The 27132-nt window shown below is 42.8% G+C and overlaps 1 protein-coding gene across 1 annotated transcript in view; it reads right to left on the minus strand.

The window, feature by feature from the left end:
• LOC115148362 (transcription factor 4-like) overlaps positions 1 to 27132 on the minus strand; it is a 238281-nt gene that overhangs the window by 131180 nt on the left and 79969 nt on the right. Inside the window, exon 5 of the mRNA XM_029690272.1 lies at positions 3180 to 3235. Within this exon, the coding sequence (XP_029546132.1) occupies positions 3180 to 3235 (56 nt within the window). The remainder of the gene's footprint in view (positions 1 to 3179; positions 3236 to 27132) is intronic.

A 27132-nucleotide genomic window follows, 5' to 3' on the forward strand; every position in this document is an offset into this window, starting at 1 on the left:
GAGTTAGGCTGTGTGTATAACTACAGAGAAGAGTTAGGCTGTGTGTGTAACTACAGAGAAGAGTTAGGCTGTGTGTATAACTACAGAGAAGAGTTAGGCTGTGTGTGTAACTACAGAGAAGAGTAAGGCTGTGTGTGTAACTACAGAGAAGAGTTAGGCTGTGTGTATAACAGTTACAGTTCTGTAGAGGAGAATGAGAATCTACTGTAGGACTGACTTCTATATTACAGGTTATATATATTACAGGTTATATATATTACAGGTTATATATATATTACAGGTTATATATATTACAGGTTATATATATATTACAGGTTATATATATTACAGGTTATATATACTACAGGTTATGTATATTACAGGTTATATATATTACAGGTTATATATACTACAGGTTATAAATATTATAGGTTATATATATTACAGGTTATATATATTACAGGTTATATATATTATAGGTTATATATACTACAGGTTATATATATTACAGGTTATGTATATTACAGGTTAAATATACTACAGGTTATATATATTACAGGTTATATATAGTACAGGTTATATATATTACAGGTTATACATATATTACAGGTTATATATATTACAGGTTATATATATTACAGGTTATATATATATTACAGGTTATGTATATTACAGGTTATATATACTACAGGTTATATATATTAATGGATATATATATTACAGGTTATATATACTACAGATTACATATACTACAGATTATATATATTACAGGTTATATATACTACAGGTTATATAAATTAATGGATATATATATAACAGGTTTCATATATTACAGGTTATATATATATACTACAGGTTATATATATTACAGGTTATATATATTACAGGTTATATATATATACTACAGGTTATATATATATTACAGGTTATATATACTACAGGTTATATATACTACAGGTTATATATATTACAGGTTATATATATTACAGGTTATATATATATACTACAGGTTATATATATATTACAGGTTATATATACTACAGGTTATATATACTACAGGTTATATATATTACAGGTTATATATATATATATATATATATATATATATATATATAGTACAGGTTATATATACTACAGGTTATATATACTACAGATTACATATACTACAGATTATATATATTACAGGTTATATATACTACAGGTTATATATATTACAGATTATATATATTACAGGTTATATATATATTACAGGTTATGTATATTACAGGTTAAATATACTACAGGTTATATATATTACAGGTTATATATATTACAGATTATATATATTACAGGTTATATATATATTACAGGTTATGTATATTACAGGTTAAATATACTACAGGTTATATATATTACAGGTTATATATATTACAGGTTATATATATATATAGTACAGGTTATATATATTACAGGTTATATATATTACAGGTTATATATATTACAGGTTATATATATTACAGATTATATATACTACAGGTTATATAAATTAATGGATATATATATATAACAGGTTATATATATTACAGGTTATATATATTACAGGTTATATATATATACTACAGGTTCTATATATATTACAGGTTATATATACTACAGGTTATATATACTACAGGTTATATATATTACAGGTTATATATATTACAGGTTATATATATATATATATATATATATATATAGTACAGGTTATATATACTACAGGTTATACATATTACAGGTTATATATATTACAGGTTATATATATATATATATATATATATATATATATATATATATAGTACAGGTTATATATACTACAGGTTATATATATTACAGGTTATATATATTACATGTTATATAAATTACAGGTTATATATATATATATATAGTACAGGTTATATATACTACAGGTTATATATATTACATGTTATATAAATGACAGGTTATATATATATTACAGGTTATATATATTACAGGTTATATATATATTACAGGTTATATATATAGTACAGGTTATATATATTACAGGTTATATATATTACAGGTTATATATATTATAGGTTATATATATATATATAGTACAGGTTATATATACTACAGGTTATATATATTAATGGATATATATATAACAGGTTATATATATATACTACAGGTTATATATATTAAAGGATATATATATAACAGGTTATATATATTACTGGTTATATATTACAGGTTATATAAATTATAGGTAATATATATATTACAGGTTATATATATTACAGGTTATATATATTACATGTTATATAAATTACAGGTTATATATATTACAGGTTATATATATATATATATATATATATATATATATATATATTGTAAAGGTTATATAAATTACAGGTTATATATATTACAGGTTATATATATTACAGGTTATATATATATATATATATATATATATATATATATAGTACAGGTTATATATACTACAGGTTATATATATTACAGGTTATATATATTACATGTTATATAAATTACAGGTTATATATATTACACGTTATATATATATATATATAGTACAGGTTATATAAATTACAGGTTATATATATTATAGGTTATATATATTAGAGGTTATATATATTACGGGTTATATATATTATAGGTTATATATATTATATGTTATATATATTATAGGTTATATATATTATAGGTTATATATAGGTTATATATATTATAGGTTATATATATTATAGGTTATATATATATTATAGGTTATATATATTATAGGTTATATATATTACAGGTTATATATATTATAGGTTATATATATTATATGTTATATATATTATAGGTTATATATATTATAGGTTATATATAGGTTATATATATTATAGGTTATATATATTATAGGTTATATATATTATAAGTTATATATATTATAGGTTATATATATTAGAGGTTATATATATATTACAGGTTATATATATTATATGTTATATATATTACAGGTTATATAAATTATAGGTTATATATACTACAGGTTATATATATTACAGATGATATATATTCTAGGTTATATATATTACAGGTTATATAAATTACAGGTTATATATATTACAGGTTATAGAGTTAGAAGTATAGATTTCCTCCTTTGACATATTTCTACAGGTATTACACCTTATACTGCTATGTGTGTCTGTGGAACTCACCTTTGAAGGGGCACCTCTATGTGCCCAAGTCCCTGCACTGGCTCTGTCCCCCATGTCTACAACAAGAAGACAGAAACAAAGACAGAACATGGATATGAACATCATCTACCAGGAAATAAAGAACTTGTGTGACTTTACCTTGTTTATTATTTACATCTATCGCCAGCAGATAAATATGGATTAAATCGGACATTTTCATCACTTACAAAACCTGACAATAACCTCAATTATTTACTTCTGAAATCTATGGCACACAGATGAACAAAAAGCACATTGATTATACAGAATGTTTTACATAAAACAAAATACCACTTTAAACCCATAGCCTCAAAACATCATTTTGATATGACGAAAGGTGAGTCATTGCTTCTATAGCTCTGTCAAAGGAATGTGAAAGTGGTTACATTTCTCCGGTCCGATTCCTCAGCGTTTTACTGAAACTGGGAAGGAGAGAACGCATTGTTATTGTTTCTACTGCTGATTGCCGCTTTAATCGTAATTAAACTATTCGTATTATTGTAATAATTGTAATAACTATAATATTACGGTAGTTTTTTGGGGTGTTTTTTGTTTTTTTGCATTGCGCATCAGGATTACTGGAAATATTATTGTGGAGAACAATTGTGATGGAATTAGACTAATGTCTCTCACACCCTGAACTGGTGTAGTCAAACAGACTGGAATGACGTGTCTTTATAACTCTCACACCCTGAACTGGTACAGTCAAACAGACTGGAATGATGTGTCTTTATAACTCTCACACCCTGAACTGGTACAGTCAAACAGACTGGAATGACGTGTCTCTATAACTCTCACACCCTGAACTGGTACAGTCAAACAGACTGGAATGACGTGTCTCTATAACTCTCACACCCTGAACTGGTACAGTCAAACAGACTGGAATGACGTGTCTCTATAACTCTCACACCCTGAACTGGTACAGTCAAACAGACTGGAATGACGTGTCTCTATAACTCTCACACCCTGAACTGGTACAGTCAAACAGACTGGAATGACGTGTCTCTATAACTCTCTCACCCTGAACTGGTACAGTCAAACAGACTGGAATGACGTGTCTCTATAACTCTCTCACCCTGAACTGGTACAGTCAAACAGACTGGAATGACGTGTCTCTATAACTCTCACACCCTGAACTGGTACAGTCAAACAGACTGGAATGACGTGTCTCTATAACTCTCTCACCCTGAACTGGTACAGTCAAACAGACTGGAATGACGTGTCTCTATAACTCTCTCACCCTGAACTGGTACAGTCAAACAGACTGGAATGACGTGTCTTTATAACTCTCTCACCCTGAACTGGTACAGTCAAACAGACTGGAATGACGTGTCTCTATAACTCTCTCACCCTGAACTGGTACAGTCAAACAGACTAGAATGACGTGTCTCTATAACTCTCACACCCTGAACTGGTACAGTCAAACAGACTGGAATGACGTGTCTCTATAACTCTCTCACCCTGAACTGGTACAGTCAAACAGACTGGAATGACGTGTCTCTATAACTCTCTCACCCTGAACTGGTACAGTCAAACAGACTGGAATGACGTGTCTCTATAACTCTCTCACCCTGAACTGGTACAGTCAAACAGACTGGAATGACGTGTCTCTATAACTCTCTCACCCTGAACTGGTACAGTCAAACAGACTGGAATGACGTGTCTCTATAACTCTCTCACCCTGAACTGGTACAGTCAAACAGACTGGAATGACGTGTCTCTATAACTCTCTCACCCTGAACTGGTACAGTCAAACAGACTGGAATGACGTGTCTCTATAACTCTGGAGAGAGTCACTACCTAGTCTACAGTGTGGAGAGTCACTACCTAGTCTACAGTGTGGAGAGTCACTACCTAGTCTACAGTGTGGAGAGTCACTACCTAGTCTACGGTGTGGAGAGTCACTACCTAGTCTACAGTGTGGAGAGTCACTACCTAGTCTACAGTGTGGAGAGTCACTACCTAGTCTACAGCGTGGAGAGTCACTACCTAGTCTACAGTGTGGAGAGTCACTACCTAGTCTACGGTGTGGAGAGTCACTACCTAGTCTACAGCGTGGAGAGTCACTACCTAGTCTACAGTGTGGAGAGTCACTACCTAGTCTACAATGTGGAGAGTCACTACCTAGTCTACAGTGTGGAGAGTCACTACCTAGTCTACAGAGTGGAGAGTCACTACCTAGTCTACAGCGTGGAGAGTCACTACCTAGTCTACAATGTGGAGAGTCACTACCTAGTCTACAGTGTGGAGAGTCACTACCTAGTCTACAGAGTGGAGAGTCACTACCTAGTCTACAGTGTGGAGAGTCACTACCTAGTCTACAGTGTGGAGAGTCACTGCCTAGTCTACAATGTGGAGAGTCACTACCTAGTCTACAGTGTGGAGAGTCACTACCTAGTCTACAGAGTGGAGAGTCACTACCTAGTCTACAGTGTGGAGAGTCACTACCTAGTCTACAGAGTGGAGAGTCACTACCTAGTCTACAGTGTGGAGAGTCACTACCTAGTCTACAGTGTGGAGAGTCACTACCTAGTCTACAGTGTGGAGAGTCACTACCTAGTCTACAATCTGGAGAGTCACTACCTAGTCTACAGTGTGGAGAGTCACTACCTAGTCTACAGTGTGGAGAGTCACTACCTAGTCTACAGTGTGGAGAGTCACTACCTAGTATACAGTGTGGAGAGTCACTGTGTGGAGTAAGGACAGAAATCAGTACTCAAGAGTCAAAGTCAGTCAACCTTCATGTGTTTGCTGTTGTCTGTCTCCAGATCTGTGCCTGAGCGAAGGACTCATCAGTCAGTAGCTGTAATGTTCTCTATGTAAGTATATACTGTATATACAGGTGTTCCTGACCACTGACTGTCCCATTCAGAACTCAACCAGGTGGATGGACACCAGTGCTCCTCTGCTCTTCACTCAGCATACACACAGATGAGAGAAGGGATTCGTCCCATATGGACGATAGCTGACTACATCTCACCAGGTAGATTAGATAGCACTGCTCTTCACTCAACAAGTTAAAATACATACAGATGACAGAACAACTCCTCTTACAACTACGGTTGCTGGAAGCAGTGGGATTTGAACCCACTCATCCCGAAGAGACTGGAGACATCGTTTATTTAGAACCAGGCTGTTGTGGGGTACTGAGTACCTACCTAAACACATTGTGGGGTACTGAGTACCTACCTAAACAAGTTGTGGGGTACTGAGTACCTACAGTATACACACTTAGACAAAAAGGTGCTTTCTATAACCTAAAAGGGTTCTTCGGCTGTCCCCATAGGATAAACTATTAAAGAACCCTTTTTGGTTCCAGGTAGAACCCTTTCGTGTTCAACGTAGAACCCTTTCCACAAAGGGTTCTACATGGAACCCAAAAGGGTTCTACATGGAACCCAAAAGGGTTCTACATGGAACCCAAAAGGGTTCTACATGGAACCCAAAAAGGGTTCTACATGGAACCCAAAAGGGTTCTACATGGAACCCAAAAAGGGTTCTACATGGAACCCAAAAGGGTTCTACATGGAACCCAAAAAGGGTTCTACATGGAACCCAAAAGGGTTCTACATGGAACCCAAAAAGGGTTCTACATGGAACCCAAAAAGGGTTCTACCTGAAACCAAAAAGGTTATCCTATGAGGAGAGCCTAAGAACCCCACTGGAACCCTTTTATCTAAGAGTGTAGACTAGTACATAAAACATGACAGCTCGAGGGACGCAGTGAAAGATCAGATCAATCTCCTTTACTACTGTAGCAGCCTGTCTGTCTGTCTGTCTGTCTGTCTGCCTGCCTGCCTGTCTGCCTGCCTGCCTGCCTGCCTGCCTGTCTGTCTGTCTGTCTGTCTGTCTGTCTGTCTGTCTGTCTGTCTGTCTGTTTCTCTATCTATTACACCAGTCTGTCTGTCTGTCTGTCTGTCTGTCTGTCTGTCTGTCTGTCTGTTACATCTGTCCGTCCGTCCGTCCGTCCGTCCGCCTGCCTGCCTGTCTGTCTGTCTGTCTGTTACACCTGTCTGTCTGACTGTCTGTATGTTACACTTGTCTGTCTGTCTGCCTGTTACACCTGTCTGTCTGATTGCCTGTTTGTCTGCTACATCTGTCTGTCTGTCCGTCCGTCTGTCCGTCCGTCCGTCCGCCCGCCCGCCCGTCTGTCTGTCCGTCTGTCTGTCCATCCATCTGTCTACTCTGGGCCTATACTGACTTTAGAAGCATTTGCAAACGTCTACAAGTTTTCATTTCCTGAACGTGATGTAAATGTTGAGCGGCTTCACAGGAAGTAGATTGTACGTCTGTAAAAAGGATCGCAGAACCTTCCCCCGAGGATGATTACTGTATTATCTAAAATAACCTTTCTAGAATCATCCGCACAACTCAATAGTTTTTTGTGTTTTGGGAACATTTTGTGATTTTTGTGATGTTCCCACCAGACCGTTCCCACAACCAAATGAAACATTCTGGGAACCTTTAAAGAACAGACGAAATGTGTTTAGGGAACGTTCTTGCAATGTCAAGCGAATGTTTTATACAAACATTGTATAATCATTAGCTACACTGGATAGTTTTCTGTGTTATGAGAACATTTGCCGCGACCTGACAAATGTTCTGGGAACTCGCTCTCTCTCTCTTTGTCACAGAGTCTGATATGGTAGCTTTTAGCTTATTCTGGGGCACACACACACACGCACGCACGCACGCACACACACACACACACACACACACGCAGAAAAGTGTGGAAGAGTAGGTCTCCTTTAATAAATCAATTTTACAGGATTAGAGCGAGTGATAGTGCTCCGTAATCCACAGTGCTTTTGCAGAGAGAGAGGGACAGAGAGACAAACCCAATTCTGATAAACTCCCATATCTACTGGGTGAAATACCACAGTGTGACATCACAGCAGGAAGATTTGTGACCTGTTGCCACAAGAAAAGGGAAACCAGTGAAGAACAAACACCATTATAAATACAACCCATATTTATGTTTATTTATTTTCCCTTTTGTACTTTAACCACTTGCACATCATTACAACACTGTATATAGACATAATATGACATTTGAAATATCTTTATTCTTTTGGAACTTCTGTGAGTGTAATGTTTACTGTTCATTTTTTATTGATTATTTCACTTTTGTTTATTATTTACTTCACTTGCTTTGGCAATGTTAACATATGTTTCCCCATGCTAATAAAGCCCTTAAATTGAATTGAATTGAGAGACAGAGAGAGAGAGAGACAGAGAGAGAGACAGAGAGAGACAGGGCATTCTGTGGGCTACAGGGCATTATGTGGGCTACAGGGCATTCAGTGTGCTACAGAGCATTCTGTGTGCTACAAGGCATTCTGTGTGCTACAGGGCATTCTGTGTGCTACAGGGCATTCTGTGAGCTACAGGGCATTATGTGGGCTACAGGGCATTATGTGGGCTACAGGGCATTCTGTGTGCTACAAGGCATTCTGTGTGCTACAGGGCATTATGTGGGCTACAGGGCACTATGTGGGCTACAGGGCATTCTGTGTGCTACAGGGCATTATGTGGGCTACAGGGCATTATGTGGGCTACAGGGCATTATGTGGGCTACAGGGCATTCTGTGTGCTACAAGGCATTCTGTGTGCTACAGGGCATTCTGTGGGCTACAGGGTATTATGTGGGCTACAGGGCATTCTGTGTGCTACAGCGCATTCTGTGGGCTACAGGGCTTTCTGTTGGCTACAGGGCATTATGTGAGCTACAGGGCATTATGTGTGCTACAGGGCATTATGTGGGCTACAGGGCATTCTGTGTGCTACAGGGCATTCTGTTGGCTACAGGGCATTATGTGGGCTACAGGGCATTATGTGGGCTACAGGGCATTATGTGGGCTACAGGGCATTCTGTGTGCTACAAGGCATTATGTGTGCTACAGGGCATTCTGTGTGCTACAGGGCATTCTGTGGGCTACAGGGTATTCTGTGGGCTACAGGGCATTCTGTGGGCTACAGGGCATTCTGTGAGCTACAGGGCATTCTGTGAGCTACAGGGCATTATGTGTGCTACAGGGCATTCTGTGTGCTACAAGGCATTCTGTTGGCTACAGGGCATTCTGTGTGCTACAGCGCATTCTGTGGGCTACAGGGCATTCTGTTGGCTACAGGGCATTCTGTGAGCTACAGGGCATTCGGATGCGCTACAGGGCATTCTGTGTGCTACATGGCATTCTGTGTGCTACAGGGCATTCTGTGTGCTACAGGGCATTATGTGAGCTACAGGGCATTCTGTGGGCTACAGGGTATTATGTGTGCTACAGGGCATTCTGTGAGCTACAGGGCATTATGTGGGCTACAGGGCATTATGTGGGCTACAGGGCATTCTGTGTGCTACAAGGCATTCTGTGTGCTACAGGGCATTCTGTGGGCTACAGGGCACTATATGGGCTACAGGGCATTCTGTGTGCTACAGGGAATTCTGTGGGCTACAGGGCATTATGTGGGCTACAGGGCATTATGTGGGCTACAGGGCATTCTGTGTGCTACAAGGCATTCTGTGTGCTACAGGGCATTCTGTGGGCTACAGGGTATTATGTGGGCTACAGGGCATTCTGTGTGCTACAGCGCATTCTGTGGGCTACAGGGCTTTCTGTTGGCTACAGGGCATTATGTGGGCTATAGGGCATTCTGTGTGCTACAGGGCATTCTGTGGGCTACAAGGCATTATGTGGGCTACAGGGCATTATGTGGGCTACAGGGCATTATGTGGGCTACAGGGCATTCTGTGTGCTACAAGGCATTCTGTGTGCTACAGGGCATTCTGTGGGCTACAGGGTATTATGTGGGCTACAGGGCATTCTGTGTGCTACAGCGCATTCTGTGGGCTACAGGGCTTTCTGTTGGCTACAGGGCATTATGTGAGCTACAGGGCATTATGTGTGCTACAGGGCATTATGTGGGCTACAGGGCATTCTGTGTGCTACAGGGAATTCTGTGTGCTACAGGGCATTCTGTGGGCTACAGGGCATTCTGTGTGCTACAGGGCATTCTGTGGGCTACAGGCCATTCTGTGGGCTACAGGGCATTCTGTGAGCTACAGGGCATTATGTGAGCTACAGGGCATTCTGTGTGCTACAGGGCATTCTGTGTGCTACAAGGCATTCTGTTGGCTACAGGGCATTCTGTGTGCTACAGGGCATTCTGTGTGCTACAGGGCATTCTATGTGCTACAGGGCATTCTGTTGGCTACAGGGCATTCTGTGTGCTACAGGGCATTCTGTGTGCTACAGGGCATTCTATGTGCTACAGGGCATTCTGTTGGCTACAGGACATTCTGTGTGCTACAGGGCATTCTATGTGCTACAGGGCATTCTGTGTGCTACAAGGCATTCTATGTGCTACAGGGCATTCTATGTGCTACAGGGCATTCTGTGTGCTACAGGGCATTCTGTGTGCTACAGGGCATTCTATGTGCTACAGGGCATTCTGTGTGCTACAGGGCATTCTGTGTGCTACAGGGCATTCTGTGTGCTACAAGGCATTCTGTGTGCTACAGGGCATTCTGTGTGCTACAGGGCATTCTATGTGCTACAGGGCATTCTGTTGGCTACAGGGCATTCTGTGGGCATGTTTCTGGCAGACACAGAAAATAGCATGTTGGCACCGCAGCACAGATACCTGCTACTCTTCAGGTCCGACCGTCAAATAGTCTGGCAAACACACCCACCCACCCACCCACCCACCCACCCACCCACCCACACACACACACACACACACACACACACACACACACACACACACACACACACACACACACACACACACACACACACACACACACACACACACACAGTAAATAGCCTAGCTGCTTCTGTTTAGGGCCGAGCGTCAGCCTGTTTGAAGGGAGAGACAACATAAACATAGTGTCGCGTGGGGCTGCAGGTTAATTTATCTAACGCTGAGCGTTCTCATTGTAGGTGACATCAGACATTTAGTCCTAACCATTCCCCAGGCTGCCTTCAGTGGCACACTACCCGCTGGGCACAGACTTCAGATCAACCTCTAGTTTTCATTTACATTTGGTTGAGTTGTCAACTAACGTGAATTCAACATGAAATAACATTTAAATGTCACCATGTCATTGGTTAAAAGTTGGGTGGGAAAAAAATACCAAATTCCATTACGTTGATGATTCGTTGCAAATCTAATCTATTTTCCACATTGATTCAACATCATCACATTGATTTTTGCCCAGTGGTTATAGTGGACTACTCTCTCTCTCTTTCTGATGTAATCAGACACCTCTGCCAAAAGCCCTGCACCTGCTTGCCTTACTGACTTCACCCAGGATGCACCTGGGGTACTGGGAGAAAGAGAGGCTAGGAGGCTGCGTCCAACATGGCCATATTCCCTTTATAGTGCAGTACTTTTCACCAGAGCCCCCTGGGTAAGGACATTAAAGGTAGGCGGGCGTTGGGTGTGAGGCAGCGGTACCTGACTACATCAAAGACAAGAGTTCCTCCCTGATCACCAGCCAGCTCCCACTGACTATAGCTGCGTCCCAAATGCTTCTGACCAGAGCCCATACGTCTCTATGTAGGGAATAGGGTCCCCATTCAGGACGCAGCCTTCTCTCTTTAAGCAACTTAATAAACACAATGTAATAAGAAAAGGCTACTAAGAAGTTAAAATCAAATTAGCCAAGACGCTGCGAAACCAAAACGTTAAGCCCAGTATGCTCCTATTAAACCCAGTATGCTCCTATTAAACCCAGTATGCTCCTATTAAACCCAGTATGCTCCTATTAAACCCAGTATGCTCCTAATAAGCCCAATATGCTCCTATTAAGCCCAGTATGCTCCTATTAAACCCAGTATGCTCCTATTAAACCCAGTATGCTCCTATTAAACCCAATATGCTCCTAATAAGCCCAATATGCTCCTATTAAGCCCAGTATGCTCCTAATAAGCCCAATATGCTCCTATTAAGCCCAGTATGCTCCTATTAAACCCAGTATGCTGCTATTAAACCCAGAATGTTCCTATTAAGCCCAGTATGCTCCTAATAAGCCCAGTATGCTGATAATAAGCCCAGTATGCTGATAATAAGCCCAGTATGCTCCTATTTAACCCAGTATGCTCCTATTAAGCCCAGTATGCTCCTAATAAGCCCAGTATGCTCCTACTAAGCCCAGTATGCTGATAATAAGCCCAGTATGCTCCTATTAAACCCAGTATGCTCCTATTAAACCCAGTATGCTCCTATTAAACCCAGTATGCTCCTATTAAACCCAGTATGCTCCTAATAAGCCCAATATGCTCCTATTAAGCCCAGTATGCTCCTATTAAACCCAGTATGCTCCTATTAAGCCCAGTATGCTCCTATTAAACCCAGTATGCTCCTATTAAACCCAGTATGTTCCTATTAAGCCCAGTATGCTCCTAATAAGCCCAGTATGCTGATAATAAGCACAGTATGCTGATAATAAGCCCAGTATGCTCCTATTTAACCCAGTATGCTGATAATAAGCCCAGTATGCTCCTAATAAGCCCAGTATGCTCCTATTAAGCCCAGTATGCTGATAATAAGCCCAGTATGCTCCTAATAAGCCCAGTATGCTGATAATAAGCCCAGTATGCTCCTAATAAGCCCAGTATGCTGATAATAAGCCCAGTATGCTCCTATTTAACCCAATATGCTCCTATTTAACCCAGTATGCTCCTAATAAGCCCAGTATGCTCCTATTAAGCCCAGTATGCTCCTAATAAGCACAGTATGCTCCTACTAAGCCCAGTATGCTGATAATAAGCCCAGTATGCTCCTAATAAGCCCAGTATGCTGATAATAAGCCCATTATGCTGATAATAAGCCCAGTATGCTCCTAATAAGCCCGGTATGCTGATAATAAGCCCAGTATGCTGATAATAAGCCCAGTATGCTGATAATAAGCCCAGTATGCTCCTATTTAACCCAGTATGCTCCTATTAAGCCCAGTATGCTGATAATAAGCCCAGTATGCTCCTATTTAACCCAGTATGCTCCTATTTAACCCAGTATGCTCCTATTAAACCCAGTATGCTGATAATAAGCCCAGTATGCTCCTAATAAGCCCAGTATGCTCCTAATAAGCCTGGTTTGCATTGAATCACATGCGGGTAGTGTGTTGATATCCATAATATTCAATGAACATGAGCATAAATGTAAAAAAAAATATTCAGTTTAAGTTGATTAAAACACAAAAACTATAGTTCTGCATATTGTGCATCTAACCATGGTGCCTTTAATCAAGATGATTAGAAACAATTAGAAACAATCAGAAACCTCTGTACTCTCTCCAAGACGTCTGGACTGGACAGGAAGTCATTGATGCAGAGAGAAGAAGAAGAAGAAGATCAGGGTTGAGAGATCAGGGATAGAATACCAAGAAAATAGTGGAGAAAAATGCAACCAAATGAGGAACAAGAAGAAGACTATCGGATGGGGGGGGTCATATTGTTGTCTTTCGTTCATCCAGGTGATTGTGTTTTTTGGGGGGTCAACCATCTGTACCTTTGTAATACACAGTAGAGACGGAGATTTGAAACGGTCTTCAGACAGGATTTAGGAAGACAGTAGAGAGGGAGATTTGAAACGGTCTTCAGACAGGATTTAGGAAGACAGTAGAGAGGGAGATTTGAAACCGTCTTCAGACAGGATTTAGGAAGACAGTAGAGAGGGAGATTTGAAACGTTCTTCAGACAGGATTTAGGAAGACAGTAGAGAGGGAGATTTGAAACGGTCTTCAGACAGGATTTAGGAAGACAGTAGAGAGGGAGATTTGAAACCGTCTTCAGACAGGATTTAGGAAGACAGTAGAGAGGGAGATTTGAAACTGTCTTCAGACAGGATTTAGGAAGACAGTAGAGAGGGAGATTTGAAACCGTCTTCAGACAGGATTTAGGAAGACAGTAGAGAGGGAGATTTGAAACCGTCTTCAGACAGGATTTAGGAAGACAGTAGAGAGGGAGATTTGAAACGGTCTTCAGGCAGGATTTAGGAAGACAGTAGAGAGGGAGATTTGAAACCGTCTTCAGACAGGATTTAGGAAGACAGTAGAGAGGGAGATTTGAAACGTTCTTCAGACAGGATTTAGGAAGACAGTAGAGAGGGAGATTTGAAACCGTCTTCAGACAGGATTTAGGAAGACAGTAGAGAGGGAGATTTGAAACCGTCTTCAGACAGGATTTAGGAAGACAGTAGAGAGGGAGATTTGAAACTGTCTTCAGACAGGATTTAGGAAGACAGTAGAGAGGGAGATTTGAAACCGTCTTCAGACAGGATTTAGGAAGACAGTAGAGAGGGAGATTTGAAACCGTCTTCAGACAGGATTTAGGAAGACAGTAGAGAGGGAGATTTGAAACGTTCTTCAGACAGGATTTAGGAAGACAGTAGAGAGGGAGATTTGAAACCGTCTTCAGACAGGATTTAGGAAGACAGTAGAGAGGGAGATTTGAAACCGTCTTCAGACAGGATTTAGGAAGACAGTAGAGAGGGAGATTTGAAACCGTCTTCAGACAGGATTTAGGAAGACAGTAGAGAGGGAGATTTGAAACCGTCTTCAGACAGGATTTAGGAAGACAGTAGAGAGGGAGATTTGAAACCGTCTTCAGACAGGATTTAGGAAGACAGTAGAGAGGGAGATTTGAAACCGTCTTCAGACAGGATTTAGGAAGACAGTAGAGAGGGAGATTTGAAACGTTCTTCAGACAGGATTTAGGAAGACAGTAGAGAGGGAGATTTGAAACTGTCTTCAGACAGGATTTAGGAAGACAGTAGAGAGGGAGATTTGAAACCGTCTTCAGACAGGATTTAGGAAGACAGTAGAGAGGGAGATTTGAAACCGTCTTCAGACAGGATTTAGGAAGACAGTAGAGAGGGAGATTTGAAACCTTCTTCAGACAGGATTTAGGAAGACAGTAGAGAGGGAGATTTGAAACCGTCTTCAGACAGGATTTAGGAAGACAGTAGAGAGGGAGATTTGAAACCGTCTTCAGACAGGATTTAGGAAGACAGTAGAGAGGGAGATTTGAAACTGTCTTCAGACAGGATTTAGGAAGACAGTAGAGAGGGAGATTTGAAACGTTCTTCAGACAGGATTTAGGAAGACAGTAGAGAGGGAGATTTGAAACCGTCTTCAGACAGGATTTAGGAAGACAGTAGAGAGGGAGATTTGAAACCGTCTTCAGACAGGATTTAGGAAGACAGTAGAGAGGGAGATTTGAAACCGTCTTCAGACAGGATTTAGGAAGACAGTAGAGAGGGAGATTTGAAACCGTCTTCAGACAGGATTTAGGAAGACAGTAGAGAGGGAGATTTGAAACCGTCTTCAGACAGGATTTAGGAAGACAGTAGAGAGGGAGATTTGAAACCGTCTTCAGACAGGATTTAGGAAGACAGTAGAGAGGGAGATTTGAAACCGTCTTCAGACAGGATTTAGGAAGACAGGTCGAACTAATTAACAACAATAGAAAAGCAGTACAGAAAAATGTGAATCAGCTTTCAGAGAATTCATTGAACGTTGTGTGTGTTATGGTTTTTTGTTGCATGGCTTGTTATACACAGAGGGCCAGTGTGGGTGCAGGGTTGTGTTCTAACCAAGCAATAACACACCTGATTTAACTAAGTATGTCTTAGTTTATTAGTTAAATCAGGTGTGTACAGGTTTGTCAAGAACAAAAGTCCACATTGATCTCTGTTATGAGAGCTACTTTCATGCTGAATAGTAATCATCAGTTTATTTCTTTAGGGGAGACAAATATAATCAAATTTTACATAAGAAATGTCAGTTTGTAAATTTTGAAGATTTGGAAATGAATTAAAATATATTATTTAAGAGGAGGGCCTCTTTGGAACACCCATGGGTTTAAAGGTTACACTCATTTAGCCTAGTCTTGACTGTTCACATATTTTATCAAATATTTATATGCCTTGTAAAAAAAAAAAAAAAATCGCAAGTAAAGTGAGAGATTAATCTGTCATTTTATATCCGCTTGTCTTACAAAAATGAGGGCAGTATATGTTAAAACATATCTAAATTTAGATTTTGGTGGACATAATAGGTACACGTACGCTACCAGGGGTACGAGTAGCGAGTGGATGTGCAGAGGTACAAGGTAAATGAGGTAGATATGTACTTATAACTAGGAATTAAGTGACAGATAGTCAAACAAGTTAGTAAAAAGGGTCAATGCAGACTGTCCGGGTAGCTATTTAACTATTTAACATTTAACTAACTATTCAGCAGTCTTATGGCTTGGGGGGGTAGAAGCTGTTCAGTGTCCTGTTGGTTCCAGATGTGGTGTATTGGTACCGTTTGACATGCGATAGCAGAGAGAACAGTCTACGACTTAGGTGGCTGGAGTCTTTGCCAATTTCTAGGTCCTTCCTCTGATTTTCTCAATGGTGCAGCTGTAGAATCTTTTGAGGATCTGAGGATCACATGCCAAATCTTTTCAGCCTCCTGAGGGGGAAGAGGCGTTGTCGTGCCCTCTTCACGACTGTGTTGGTGTGTGTGGACCATGATAGATCCTTAGTGATGTGGACACCGAGGAATTTGAAGCTCTCGATCCGCTCCCACTACAGCCTTGTCGATGTGAATGGGGGCTTGCTCGGCCCTCCATTTCCTGTAGTCCACGATCAGCTCCTTTGTCTTGCTGACCCTGAGGGAGAGGTTTTTGTCCTGGCACCACACTGCCAGGTCTCTGACCTCCTCCCTGTAGGCTGTCTCATCATCATTGGTGATCAGTCCTACTACCGTTGTGTCGTCTGCAAACTTAATGATGGTGTTGGACTCGTGCCTGGCCACGCAGTCGTGGGTGAACAGGGAGTACAGGAGGGGACTAAGCACGCACCCCTGAGGGGTCCCCGTGTTGAGGGTCAGCGTGGCGGATGTTGTTACCTACCCTTACTACCTGGGGTCGGCCCATCAGGAAGTCCAGGATCCAGTTGCAGATGGAGGTGTTTAGTCCCAGGGTCCTTAGCTTAGTGATGAGCTTTGTGGATGCTATGGTGTTGAACGCTGAGCTGTAGTCAATGAGCAGCGTTCTCAAGTAGGTGTTATTTTTGTCCAAATGGGAAAGGGTAGTGTGGAGTGCGATTGAGATTGAGATTGCGTCATCTGTGGATCTATTGGGGCGGTATGCGAATTGGAGCGGGTCGAATGTATCTGGGATGAATGTGTTAATGTCAGCCATGACCGGCCTTTCAAAGATGTGAGTGTTGGCCTCCCGTGTGGCACAGTGGTTTAAGGCACTGGATTGCAGTGCTAGAGGCATCACTACAGATCCGGGTTCGATCCCGGGCTGTGTCGCAGCCGACCGTAACCGGGAGACCCATTAGACAACGCACAATTGGCCCAGTGTTGTTAGGGGAGTGTCCTAGTCCCATCGCACCCCAGCGACTCCTGTGGCGGGCCTGGCGCATGCATGCTGACACGGCCACTAGTTGGATGGTGTTTCTTCCGACACAATGGCGCGGCTGGCTTCCGGGTTAAGCAAGCAGTGTGTCAGCAAGCAGTGCGGCTTGGCAGGGTCGTGTTTCGGAGGACACATGTCTCTCAACCTTTGCCTCTCCCAAGTCTGTAACTACCAATTGGATATCCTGAAAAAGGGGGTAACAAAAATGATGTGAGTGCTACAGGGTGGTAGTCATTTAGACAGGCTACCTTGAGGTTCTTGGACACAGGGACTAAGGTGGTCTGCTTGAAACATGTAGGTATTACAGACTTGGTCAGGGAGAGGTTGAAAATGGCAGTGAAGACACCTGCCAGCTCTCTGAGTATGCGTCCTGGTAATCCGCCTAGCCCAGCGGCCTTGTGAATGTTAACCTGTTTAAAGGTCTTACTCACATAGGCTACAGAGAGCGTGATCACACAGTCAACCCGGAACAGCTGGTGATCTCACGCATGGTTCAGTGTTGCTTCCCTAGAAGCATAGAAGGCATTTAGCTCGTCTGGAAAGGCTCGCGTCACTTGGCAGCTCTCGGCCGGGTTTCCCTTAGTAATCAGTGATAGTTTGAAAGCCCTACCACATCCGACGAGCGTCGGAGACGCTGTCGTAGGACTGGATCTTAGTCTTGTACGTGGTGTTAGTGATCCCAAGCAGCACGGCGGAGACATTAAACACCTTATGATATGAATGATTTCCTGTTGATGTGTGTTGCGTGTTAAACCACTGCCCAGAGAGACTGGAGTGAGCCCTGAGCACTGCTGCTCAATGTTCTTTAGATAACCCCCCCCCAGCAGCATGCAGGAGGGTGGGTCTGCCCTGCACCCGTCTCCTAGTAATGAAGTTATACTGTCAGAACAGACCATTTCTTTCACACAGATGAAATTAGAGCAGATTGACACAAAACAGAGACATATTAATACACTTATCTGGCCCGTCACTGGAAAACAGACCTGAGCTGAGATGAATGGAGTTACGTCTAGTTTTTTTTACCCTTCTTTATTGTCAAAGAGAAAGAAATGAGTTGGGGGGAAGGAGGAGATGAGTGGGGAAGGAGGAGAGAAGAGTGGAGGGGTGAGTAGGGGAAGGGAGAGATGAGGGGGGAAGGGGGAGATGAGTGGAGGGGTGAGTAGGGGAAGGGAGAGATGAGGGGGGAAGGGGGGAGAAGAGTGGAGGGGTGAGTAGGGGAAGGGAGAGATGAGTAGGGGAAGGGAGAGATGAGTAGGGGAAGGGGGAGATGAGTGGAGGGGTGAGTAGGGGAAGGGAGAGATGAGGGGGGAAGGGGGAGATGAGTGGAGGGGTGAGTAGGGGAAGGGGGAGATGAGTGGAGGGGTGAGTAGGGGAAGGGAGAGATGAGTGGAGGGGTGAGTAGGGGAAGGGGGAGATGAGTGGAGGGGTGAGTAGGGGAAGGGAGAGATGAGTGGAGGGGTGAGTAGGGGAAGGGAGAGATGAGTAGGGGAAGGGGGAGATGAGTAGGGGAAGGGGGAGATGAGTGGAGGGGTGAGTAGGGGAAGGGAGAGATGAGGGGGGGAAGGGGGAGATGAGTGGAGGGGTGAGTAGGGGAAGGGAGAGATGAGTGGGGAAGGGGGAGATGAGTGGAGGGGTGAGTAGGGGAAGGGAGAGATGAGTGGGGAAGGGAGAGATGAGTGGGGAAGGGGGAGATGAGTGGAGGGGTGAGTAGGGGAAGGGAGAGATGAGTGGGGAAGGGGGAGATGAGTGGAGGGGTGAGTAGGGGAAGGGAGAGATGAGTGGAGGGGTGAGTAGGGGAAGGGAGAGATGAGTGGGGAAGGGGGAGATGAGTGGAGGGGTGAGTAGGGGAAGGGAGAGATGAGTGGGGAAGGGAGAGATGAGTGGGGAAGGGGGAGATGAGTGGAGGGGTGAGTAGGGGAAGGGAGAGATGAGTGGGGAAGGGAGAGATGAGTGGGGAAGGGGGAGATGAGTGGAGGGGTGAGTAGGGGAAGGGAGAGATGAGTGGGGAAGGGGGAGATGAGTGGAGGGGTGAGTAGGGGAAGGGAGAGATGAGTGGGGAAGGGGGAGATGAGTGGAGGGGTGAGTAGGGGAAGGGAGAGATGAGTGGGGAAGGGAGAGATGAGTAGGGGAAGGGGAGATGAGTGGAGGGGTGAGTAGGGGAAGGGAGAGATGAGTGGGGAAGGGGGAGATGAGTGGAGGGGTGAGTAGGGGAAGGGAGAGATGAGTGGAGGGGTGAGTAGGGGAAGGGAGAGATGAGTGGGGAAGGGGGAGATGAGTGGGGAAGGGGGAGATGAGTGGAGGGGTGAGTAGGGGAAGGGAGAGATGAGTGGAGGGGTGAGTAGGGGAAGGGAGAGATGAGTGGGGAAGGGAGAGATGAGTGGGGAAGGGGGAGATGAGTGAGGGGGGGGGCGTGTTGGCCAGGGTGGGGGTAGTGTAGTGACAATCGTGGAAAACTATATCAGAAGATACACTACATGACCAAAAGTATGTGGACACCTGCTCGTTGAACATCTCATTCCAAGATAATAAGCATTAATATGGAGTTGGTCCCCCCCTTTGCTGCTATAACAGCCTCCAGTCTTCTGGGAAGGCTTTCCACTAGATGTTGGAACATTGCTGCGGGGACTTCCTTCCATTCAGCCACAAGAGCGTTAGTGAGGTCGGGCACTGATGTTGGGCGGTTAGTCCTGGCTCACAGTCTGCGTTCCAATTCATCCCAAAGGTGTTCCATGGGGTTGGGGTTGGGGTTGAGGTCAGGGCTTTGTGCAGGCCAGTCAAGATCTTCCACACTGATCTTGACAAACCATTTCTGTAGGGACCTCGCTTTGCACAGGGAGCATAGTCATTTTAAAACAGGAAAGAGCCTTCCCCAAACTGTTGCCACAAAGTTGGAAGCACTAGAATGTCTATATATGTTGTAGCGTTAAGATTTCCCTTCACTGGAACTAAGGGTCCTAGCCCAAAAAAACAATTATTCCTCCTCCACCAAACTTTACAGTTGGCACTATGCATTCGGGCAGGCAGCGATCTCCTGCCATCTGCCTAACCAAGACGCTTGGCACTGCGCATGATGATTTTATGCTTCTGTGTGGCTGCTCGGCAATGGAAACCCATTTCATGAAGCTCCCGACGAACAGTTTGTGTGCTGACGTTTTTTCCAGAGGCAGTTTGGAACTCTGTAGTGAGTGTTACAACTGAGGATAGATTTGTACGCGCTTCAGCAATCAGCGGTCCCGTTCTGTGAGCTTGTGTGACCTACCACTTCACGGCTGAGCTGTTGTTGCTCCTAAACGTTTCCACTTCACAACAACAGCACTTACAGTTGACCGGGGGCAGCTTTAGCAGGGCAGAAATTCGACGAACTGACTTGTTGGAAAGGTGGCATCCTATCACGGTGCCCCGTTGAAAGTCACTGAGCAGCCTCCCGAGTGGCGCAGTGGTCTAAGGCTCTGCATCTCAGTGTTAGCTGTTCTACTAGAGATCCTGGTTAGAGTCCAGGCTCTGCATCTCAGTGTTAGCTGTTCTACTAGAGATCCTGGTTTGAGTCCAGGCTCTGTTGCAGCCTGCCGCGACCGGGAGGCACATGGGGCGACATACAATTGTCCAGCGTCGCCCGGGTTAGGGGAGGGTTTGGCCGGCAGGGATATCCTTGTCCTATCGCGCTCTAGCGACTCCTGTGGCGGGCCGGGTGCAGTGCACGCTGACCAGGTCGCCAGGTGTACGGTGTTTCCTCTAACACATTGGTGCGGCTGACTTCCGGGTTAAGTGGGTGTTGTGTAAAGAAGCAGTGTGGCTTGGTTGGGTCGTGTTTCAGAGGACGCACGGCTCTCGACCTTCACCTCTACCGAATCCGAACTGGAGTTGCAGCGATGAGTCAAGACAGTAACTAACAATTGGATACCACGAAATTGGGGAGAAAACGGGGTAAAACAAATACATAAAAAAAATATATATATATATATATAAAAGAAAGTCACTGATCTCTTCAGTAAGGCCATCCAACTGCCAGTGTTTGTCTATGGAGATTGCATGGCTGTGTGCTCAATTTTATACACCTGTCAACAACAGCTGTGGCTGAAATAGCCGAGTCCACTCATTTGAAGGGTTGTCCACATACTTTTGTATATATCGTGTATCTCTCAGATATAGGACGGACACTTTACAACAAACCTACTTTCGATTTTTTGACAATCTCTTGTTCTATGTAGTGAATCTATTATTCAATGCGTTTGTATGGGCTAATATCAGTAAGGCAAAATATAATTTTTTATTAAATATATATAAATATGTATTTGGGGGGGGGTATTTCGAGGCATCATAATATTCCAAATCAAAAAGCTAAATTATCCTTGGACCTTCTAGAACAATTCCATATAGCTGATTAGAACCACACAGACAGACAGACGGACAGACAGACGGACGGACGGACGGACGGACGGACAGACAGACAGACAGACAGAGGGTAATTCTTACCTACTGACAGTGAAGGAGGTAACGTTAATAAATAGGATGTAATGCCTGCAGCGACGGGTCTGGAGTACTGTGGCACCTGTGGTGGTGGGTTCTGTGTGTGTGGTAGCACCTGTACTTAGAGCCCTACTGTTTTTCTCTCTCTGTCTCTCTCTCTCTGTCTCTCTCTCTGTCTCTCTCTCTCTCTCTGTCTCTCTCTCTCTCTCTCTGTCTCTCTCTCTCTCTCTGTCTCTCTCTCTGTCTCTCTCTCTCTGTCTCTCTCTCTGTCTCTCTCTCTGTCTCTCTCTGTCTCTCTCTGTCTCTCTCTCTGTCTCTCTCTCTCTGTCTCTCTCTCTCTCTCTCTGTCTCTCTCTCTCTTTCTCACCCTCATTCTCTGTAATTATCTATCAGGCCCCTGGCCCATCTGCCTAACCTCACCTCTTGCTTTGTCCCTCATACGGCCCATTCCTGATTTCCCTCATACATGAACACAGTCTCTACTAAAGGCCTTGTCGGGTTAAATGTAATGTCAAAATGTCGATTTCCCGCCTAAATGTACATACCGAGAGGGCCATAAACAATACCTGGTAATGCTTATCCTGCCATGAAGATTCAACTCTCACCATTCTGGTAAAAAATACACATTACAAATAAGATAAAAATGTGAAAATATGAGAAATCATTTAAATTTTTTTTCCTATTCAACAAAAGTGGGGGAATAATTGAAATAATTGAAATGCTTTAGAAATATGGTAACAATCAAATTATAAATGACTTTATTATAACTGTAAAGTAAATATGATCATACAGCGGGGAACATGTAGCGACTGTATTAAATTAATACCATTTCATTTCATGTTTCTGCCCAGCGTCTACTAAGCAGATACACCATTTCAATTCCTGCTGACTCGTTACAACTTTAAGCGGGAAGTGATTTTGTCCGTCTGCGACCAAGAGAAGGTGGTTTTATTTCAATTAGTTTGTATTTTTTCATGTTGAAAACTCTAAATTCAGCGAGATGAAACTGTTTTTGCTGCAACCGATAGGCTCTTCTGATTCATATACGCTGAATTGTAGGGCGGAGCTGCAAGGTTCACAGCCAGAAGAAATCGATCCTTTGTCTGGATAGGTCAGAAAATGTGACGTGTTGCTCACTATGCAAATGAGGTGTCATATTTCACGTACTGCATCTCTCACACACAGACACACACACACACACACACACACACACACACACACACACACACACACAAGCACCTGCTTTCCAAGGACTGTGGAGTGAATGTGTGAGAGTGAGGAGAGCAGCGGGGAGTGCAGCGGGGAGAGCAGCGAGGAGAGCAGCGAGGAGAGCAGCGGGGAGAGCAGCGGGGAGAGCAGCGGGGAGAGCAGCGAGGAGAGCAGCGAGTAGAGCAGCGGGGAGAGCAGCGGGGAGAGCAGTGTGGAGAGCAGCGGGGAGAGCAGCGGGGAGAGCAGCGAGGAGAGCAGCGGGGAGAGCAGCGAGTAGAGCAGCGGGGAGAACAGCGAGTAGAGCAGCGAGTAGAGCAGCGGGGAGAGCAGCGGGGAGAGCAGCGAGTAGAGCAGCGAGGAGAGCAGCGAGTAGAGCAGCGGGGAGAGCAGCGGGGAGAGCAGCGAGGAGAGCAGCGAGGAGAGCAGCGGGGAGAGCAGCGAGTAGAGCAGCGGGGAGAGCAGCGGGGAGAGCAGCGAGTAGAGCAGTGAGTAGAGCAGCGGGGAGAGCAGCGGGGAGAGCAGCGAGTAGAGCAGCGGGGAGTGCAGCGGGGAGAGCAGCGGGGAGAGCAGTGTGGAGAGCAGCGAGGAGAGCAGCGGGGAGAACAGCGAGTAGAGCAGCGAGTAGAGCAGCGGGGAGAGCAGCAAGTAGAGCAGTGGGCAGATCTAGCAGACACACACAGCATGTATCTGTGATCAGCCCCCCAGCTGAACAGGGCCAGAGGCTAATCAATGACAAATCTGCCGAGCAGAGATCGCTTATCAGTCCTTCAAGCGAATCACTTCACTGTGCTGTCACACACACACACACACACACACACACACACACACACACACACACACACACACACACACACACACACCACACACGTCACTTTTAAAATATAATATTCTGTTAACTCATATGCAAATAATGTTGTTGACTCGTCTAAAGCATCAATTGGAGAAAAAAAAAACTTTTCAAACAAACAAACCGTTTTAAAAATGCTATTTCCTCATAGAACATGATGTCAAGTTGGCTCATTGGCTGAACTGGCCAATCAGCAGTCTACTCACATTAATATGTTTTATGACCGGTATACGCCCACACTATTCTGTTGTTGGGGTACGACCACACTATTCTGTTGTTGGGGTACGACCACACTATTCTGTTGTTGGGGTACGACCACACTATTCTGTTGTTGGGGTACGACCACACTATTCTGTTGTTGGGGTACGACCACACTATTACATATTGTAATGAATTATAATATTATATTATAATAGGTCATACAGTATTTCTGGACACACAGTAAATGTGTAAATCTGGACACACAGGACATTGAGGCCTACTTTAATTAAAGGCAGAAAAACATCTATAAAGTCATGGGTCGGCCTTATAGCGTTGATCAGGAACAGCTTGCTGAGGGATTTTCAGTTGCATGTTGAATATTAAACAACATTCAAAGAGAGAGGAGAGAGGAGGTGAAGGGAGAGAGGAGAGGGGACAGAGGAGAGAGGAGAGAGGAGAGGGGAGAAGGGATAGAGGAGAGAGGAGAGGGGATAGAGAGGGACAATAAGAGGGGGGAGAGAGAGAGAAAGAGAAAGAGAGAGAGAGAAAAAGAGGAGAGAGGAGAGGGGATAGAGGAGAGGGGAGAAGGGATAGAGGAGAGAGGAGAGGGGAAAGAGAGGGACAATAAGAGGGGAGAGAGAGAGAGAGAGAGAGAGAGAGAGAGAGAAAGAGGAGAGAGGAGGGAGGAGAGGGTATAGAGGAGAAGGGAGAGAGGAGAGGGGAGAGAGGAGAGGGGATAGAAGAGAGGGGAGAGGGGATAGAGAGGGACAATAAGAGGGAGGGGGGAGAGAGAGGGACAAAAAGAGGGAGGGGGAGAGAGAGGGACAATAAGAGGGAGGGGGAGAGAGAGAGAGAGAGAGAGAGAGAGGAGAGAGGAGAGGGGAGAGAGAGGGACAATAAGAGGGAGGGGGGAGAGAGAGGGACAATAAGAGGGAGGGGGAGAGAGAGAGAGAGAGAGAGGAGAGAGGAGAGGGGAGAGAGAGGGACAATAAGAGGGAGGGGGGAGAGAGAGGGACAATAAGAGGGAGGGGGAGAGAGAGAGAGAGAGAGAGAGAGAGTCAAAGCGGTCTCGACTGAGATGTGACGGTATCGTATTCTCTTTATCCTGTAGTATTTATCCTGTAGTATTATCCTGTAGTATATCCTGTAGTATTTATCCTGTAGTATTTATCCTGTAGTAATTATCCTGTAATATTTATCCTGTAGTATCTATCCTGTAGTATTATCCTGTAGTATTATCCGGTAGTATTTATCCTGTAGTAGTATCCTGTAGTATTAGCATGTAGTATTATCCTGTAGTATTATCCTGTAGTATTATCCTGTAATATTTATCCTGTAGTATCTATCCTGTGGTATTATCCTGTAGTATTATCCTGTAGTATATCCTGTAGTATATCCTGTAGTATTTATCCTGTAGTAATTATCCTGTAATATTTATCCTGTAGTATCTATCCTGTAGTATTATCCTGTAGTATTATCCGGTAGTATTTATCCTGTAGTAGTATCCTGTAGTATTAGCATGTAGTATTATCCTGTAGTATTATCCTGTAGTATTATTCTGTAGTATTTATCCTGTAGTATTTATCCTGTAGTATTAGCATGTAGTATTATCCTGTAGTATTATCCTGTAGTATTATCCTGTAGTATTTATCCTGTAGTATCTATCCTGTAGTATTAGCATGTAGTATTATCCTGTAGTATTATCCTGTAGTATTATCCTGTAGTATGTATCCTGTAGTATTATCCTGTAGTATTATCCTGTAGTATTATCCTGTAGTATTTATCCTGTAGTATTATCCTGTAGTATTATCCTATTGTATTTATCCTGTAGTATTTATCCTGTAGTATTTATCCTGTGGTAATTATCCTGTAGTATTATCCTGTAGTATTTATCCTGTAGTATTATCCTGTAGTATTATCCTGTAGTATATCCTGTAGTATATCCTGTAGTATTTATCCTGTAGTATTTATCCTGTAGTAATTATCCTGTAATATTTATCCTGTAGTATCTATCCTGTAGTATTATCCTGTAGTATTATCCGGTAGTATTTATCCTGTAGTAGTATCCTGTAGTATTAGCATGTAGTATTATCCTGTAGTATTATCCTGTAGTATTATCCTGTAATTATTATCCTGTAGTATCTATCCTGTGGTATTATCCTGTAGTATTATCCTGTAGTATATCCTGTAGTATATCCTGTAGTATTTATCCTGTAGTAATTATCCTGTAATATTTATCCTGTAGTATCTATCCTGTAGTATTATCCTGTAGTATTATCCGGTAGTATTTATCCTGTAGTAGTATCCTGTAGTATTAGCATGTAGTATTATCCTGTAGTATTATCCTGTAGTATTATCCTGTAGTATTATTCTGTAGTATTTATCCTGTAGTATTTATCCTGTAGTATTAGCATGTAGTATTGTCCTGTAGTATTATCCTGTAGTATTATCCTGTAGTATTTATCCTGTAGTATCTATCCTGTAGTATTAGCATGTAGTATTATCCTGTAGTATTATCCTGTAGTATTATCCTGTAGTATTATCCTGTAGTATGTATCCTGTAGTATTATCCTGTAGTATTATCCTGTAGTATTATCCTGTAGTATTATCCTGTAGTATTTATCCTGTAGTATTTATCCTGTGGTAATTATCCTGTAGTATTATCATGTAGTATTATCCTGTAGTATGTATCCTATAGTATTTATCCTGTAGTATTTATCCTGTAGTATTATCCTGTAGTATATCCTGTAGTATTATCCTGTAGTATATCCTGTAGTATTATCCTGTGGTATTA

This window comes from Salmo trutta, chromosome 15 (assembly GCF_901001165.1).
Source record: "Salmo trutta chromosome 15, fSalTru1.1, whole genome shotgun sequence".
Classification (NCBI taxonomy): domain Eukaryota; kingdom Metazoa; phylum Chordata; class Actinopteri; order Salmoniformes; family Salmonidae; genus Salmo; species Salmo trutta.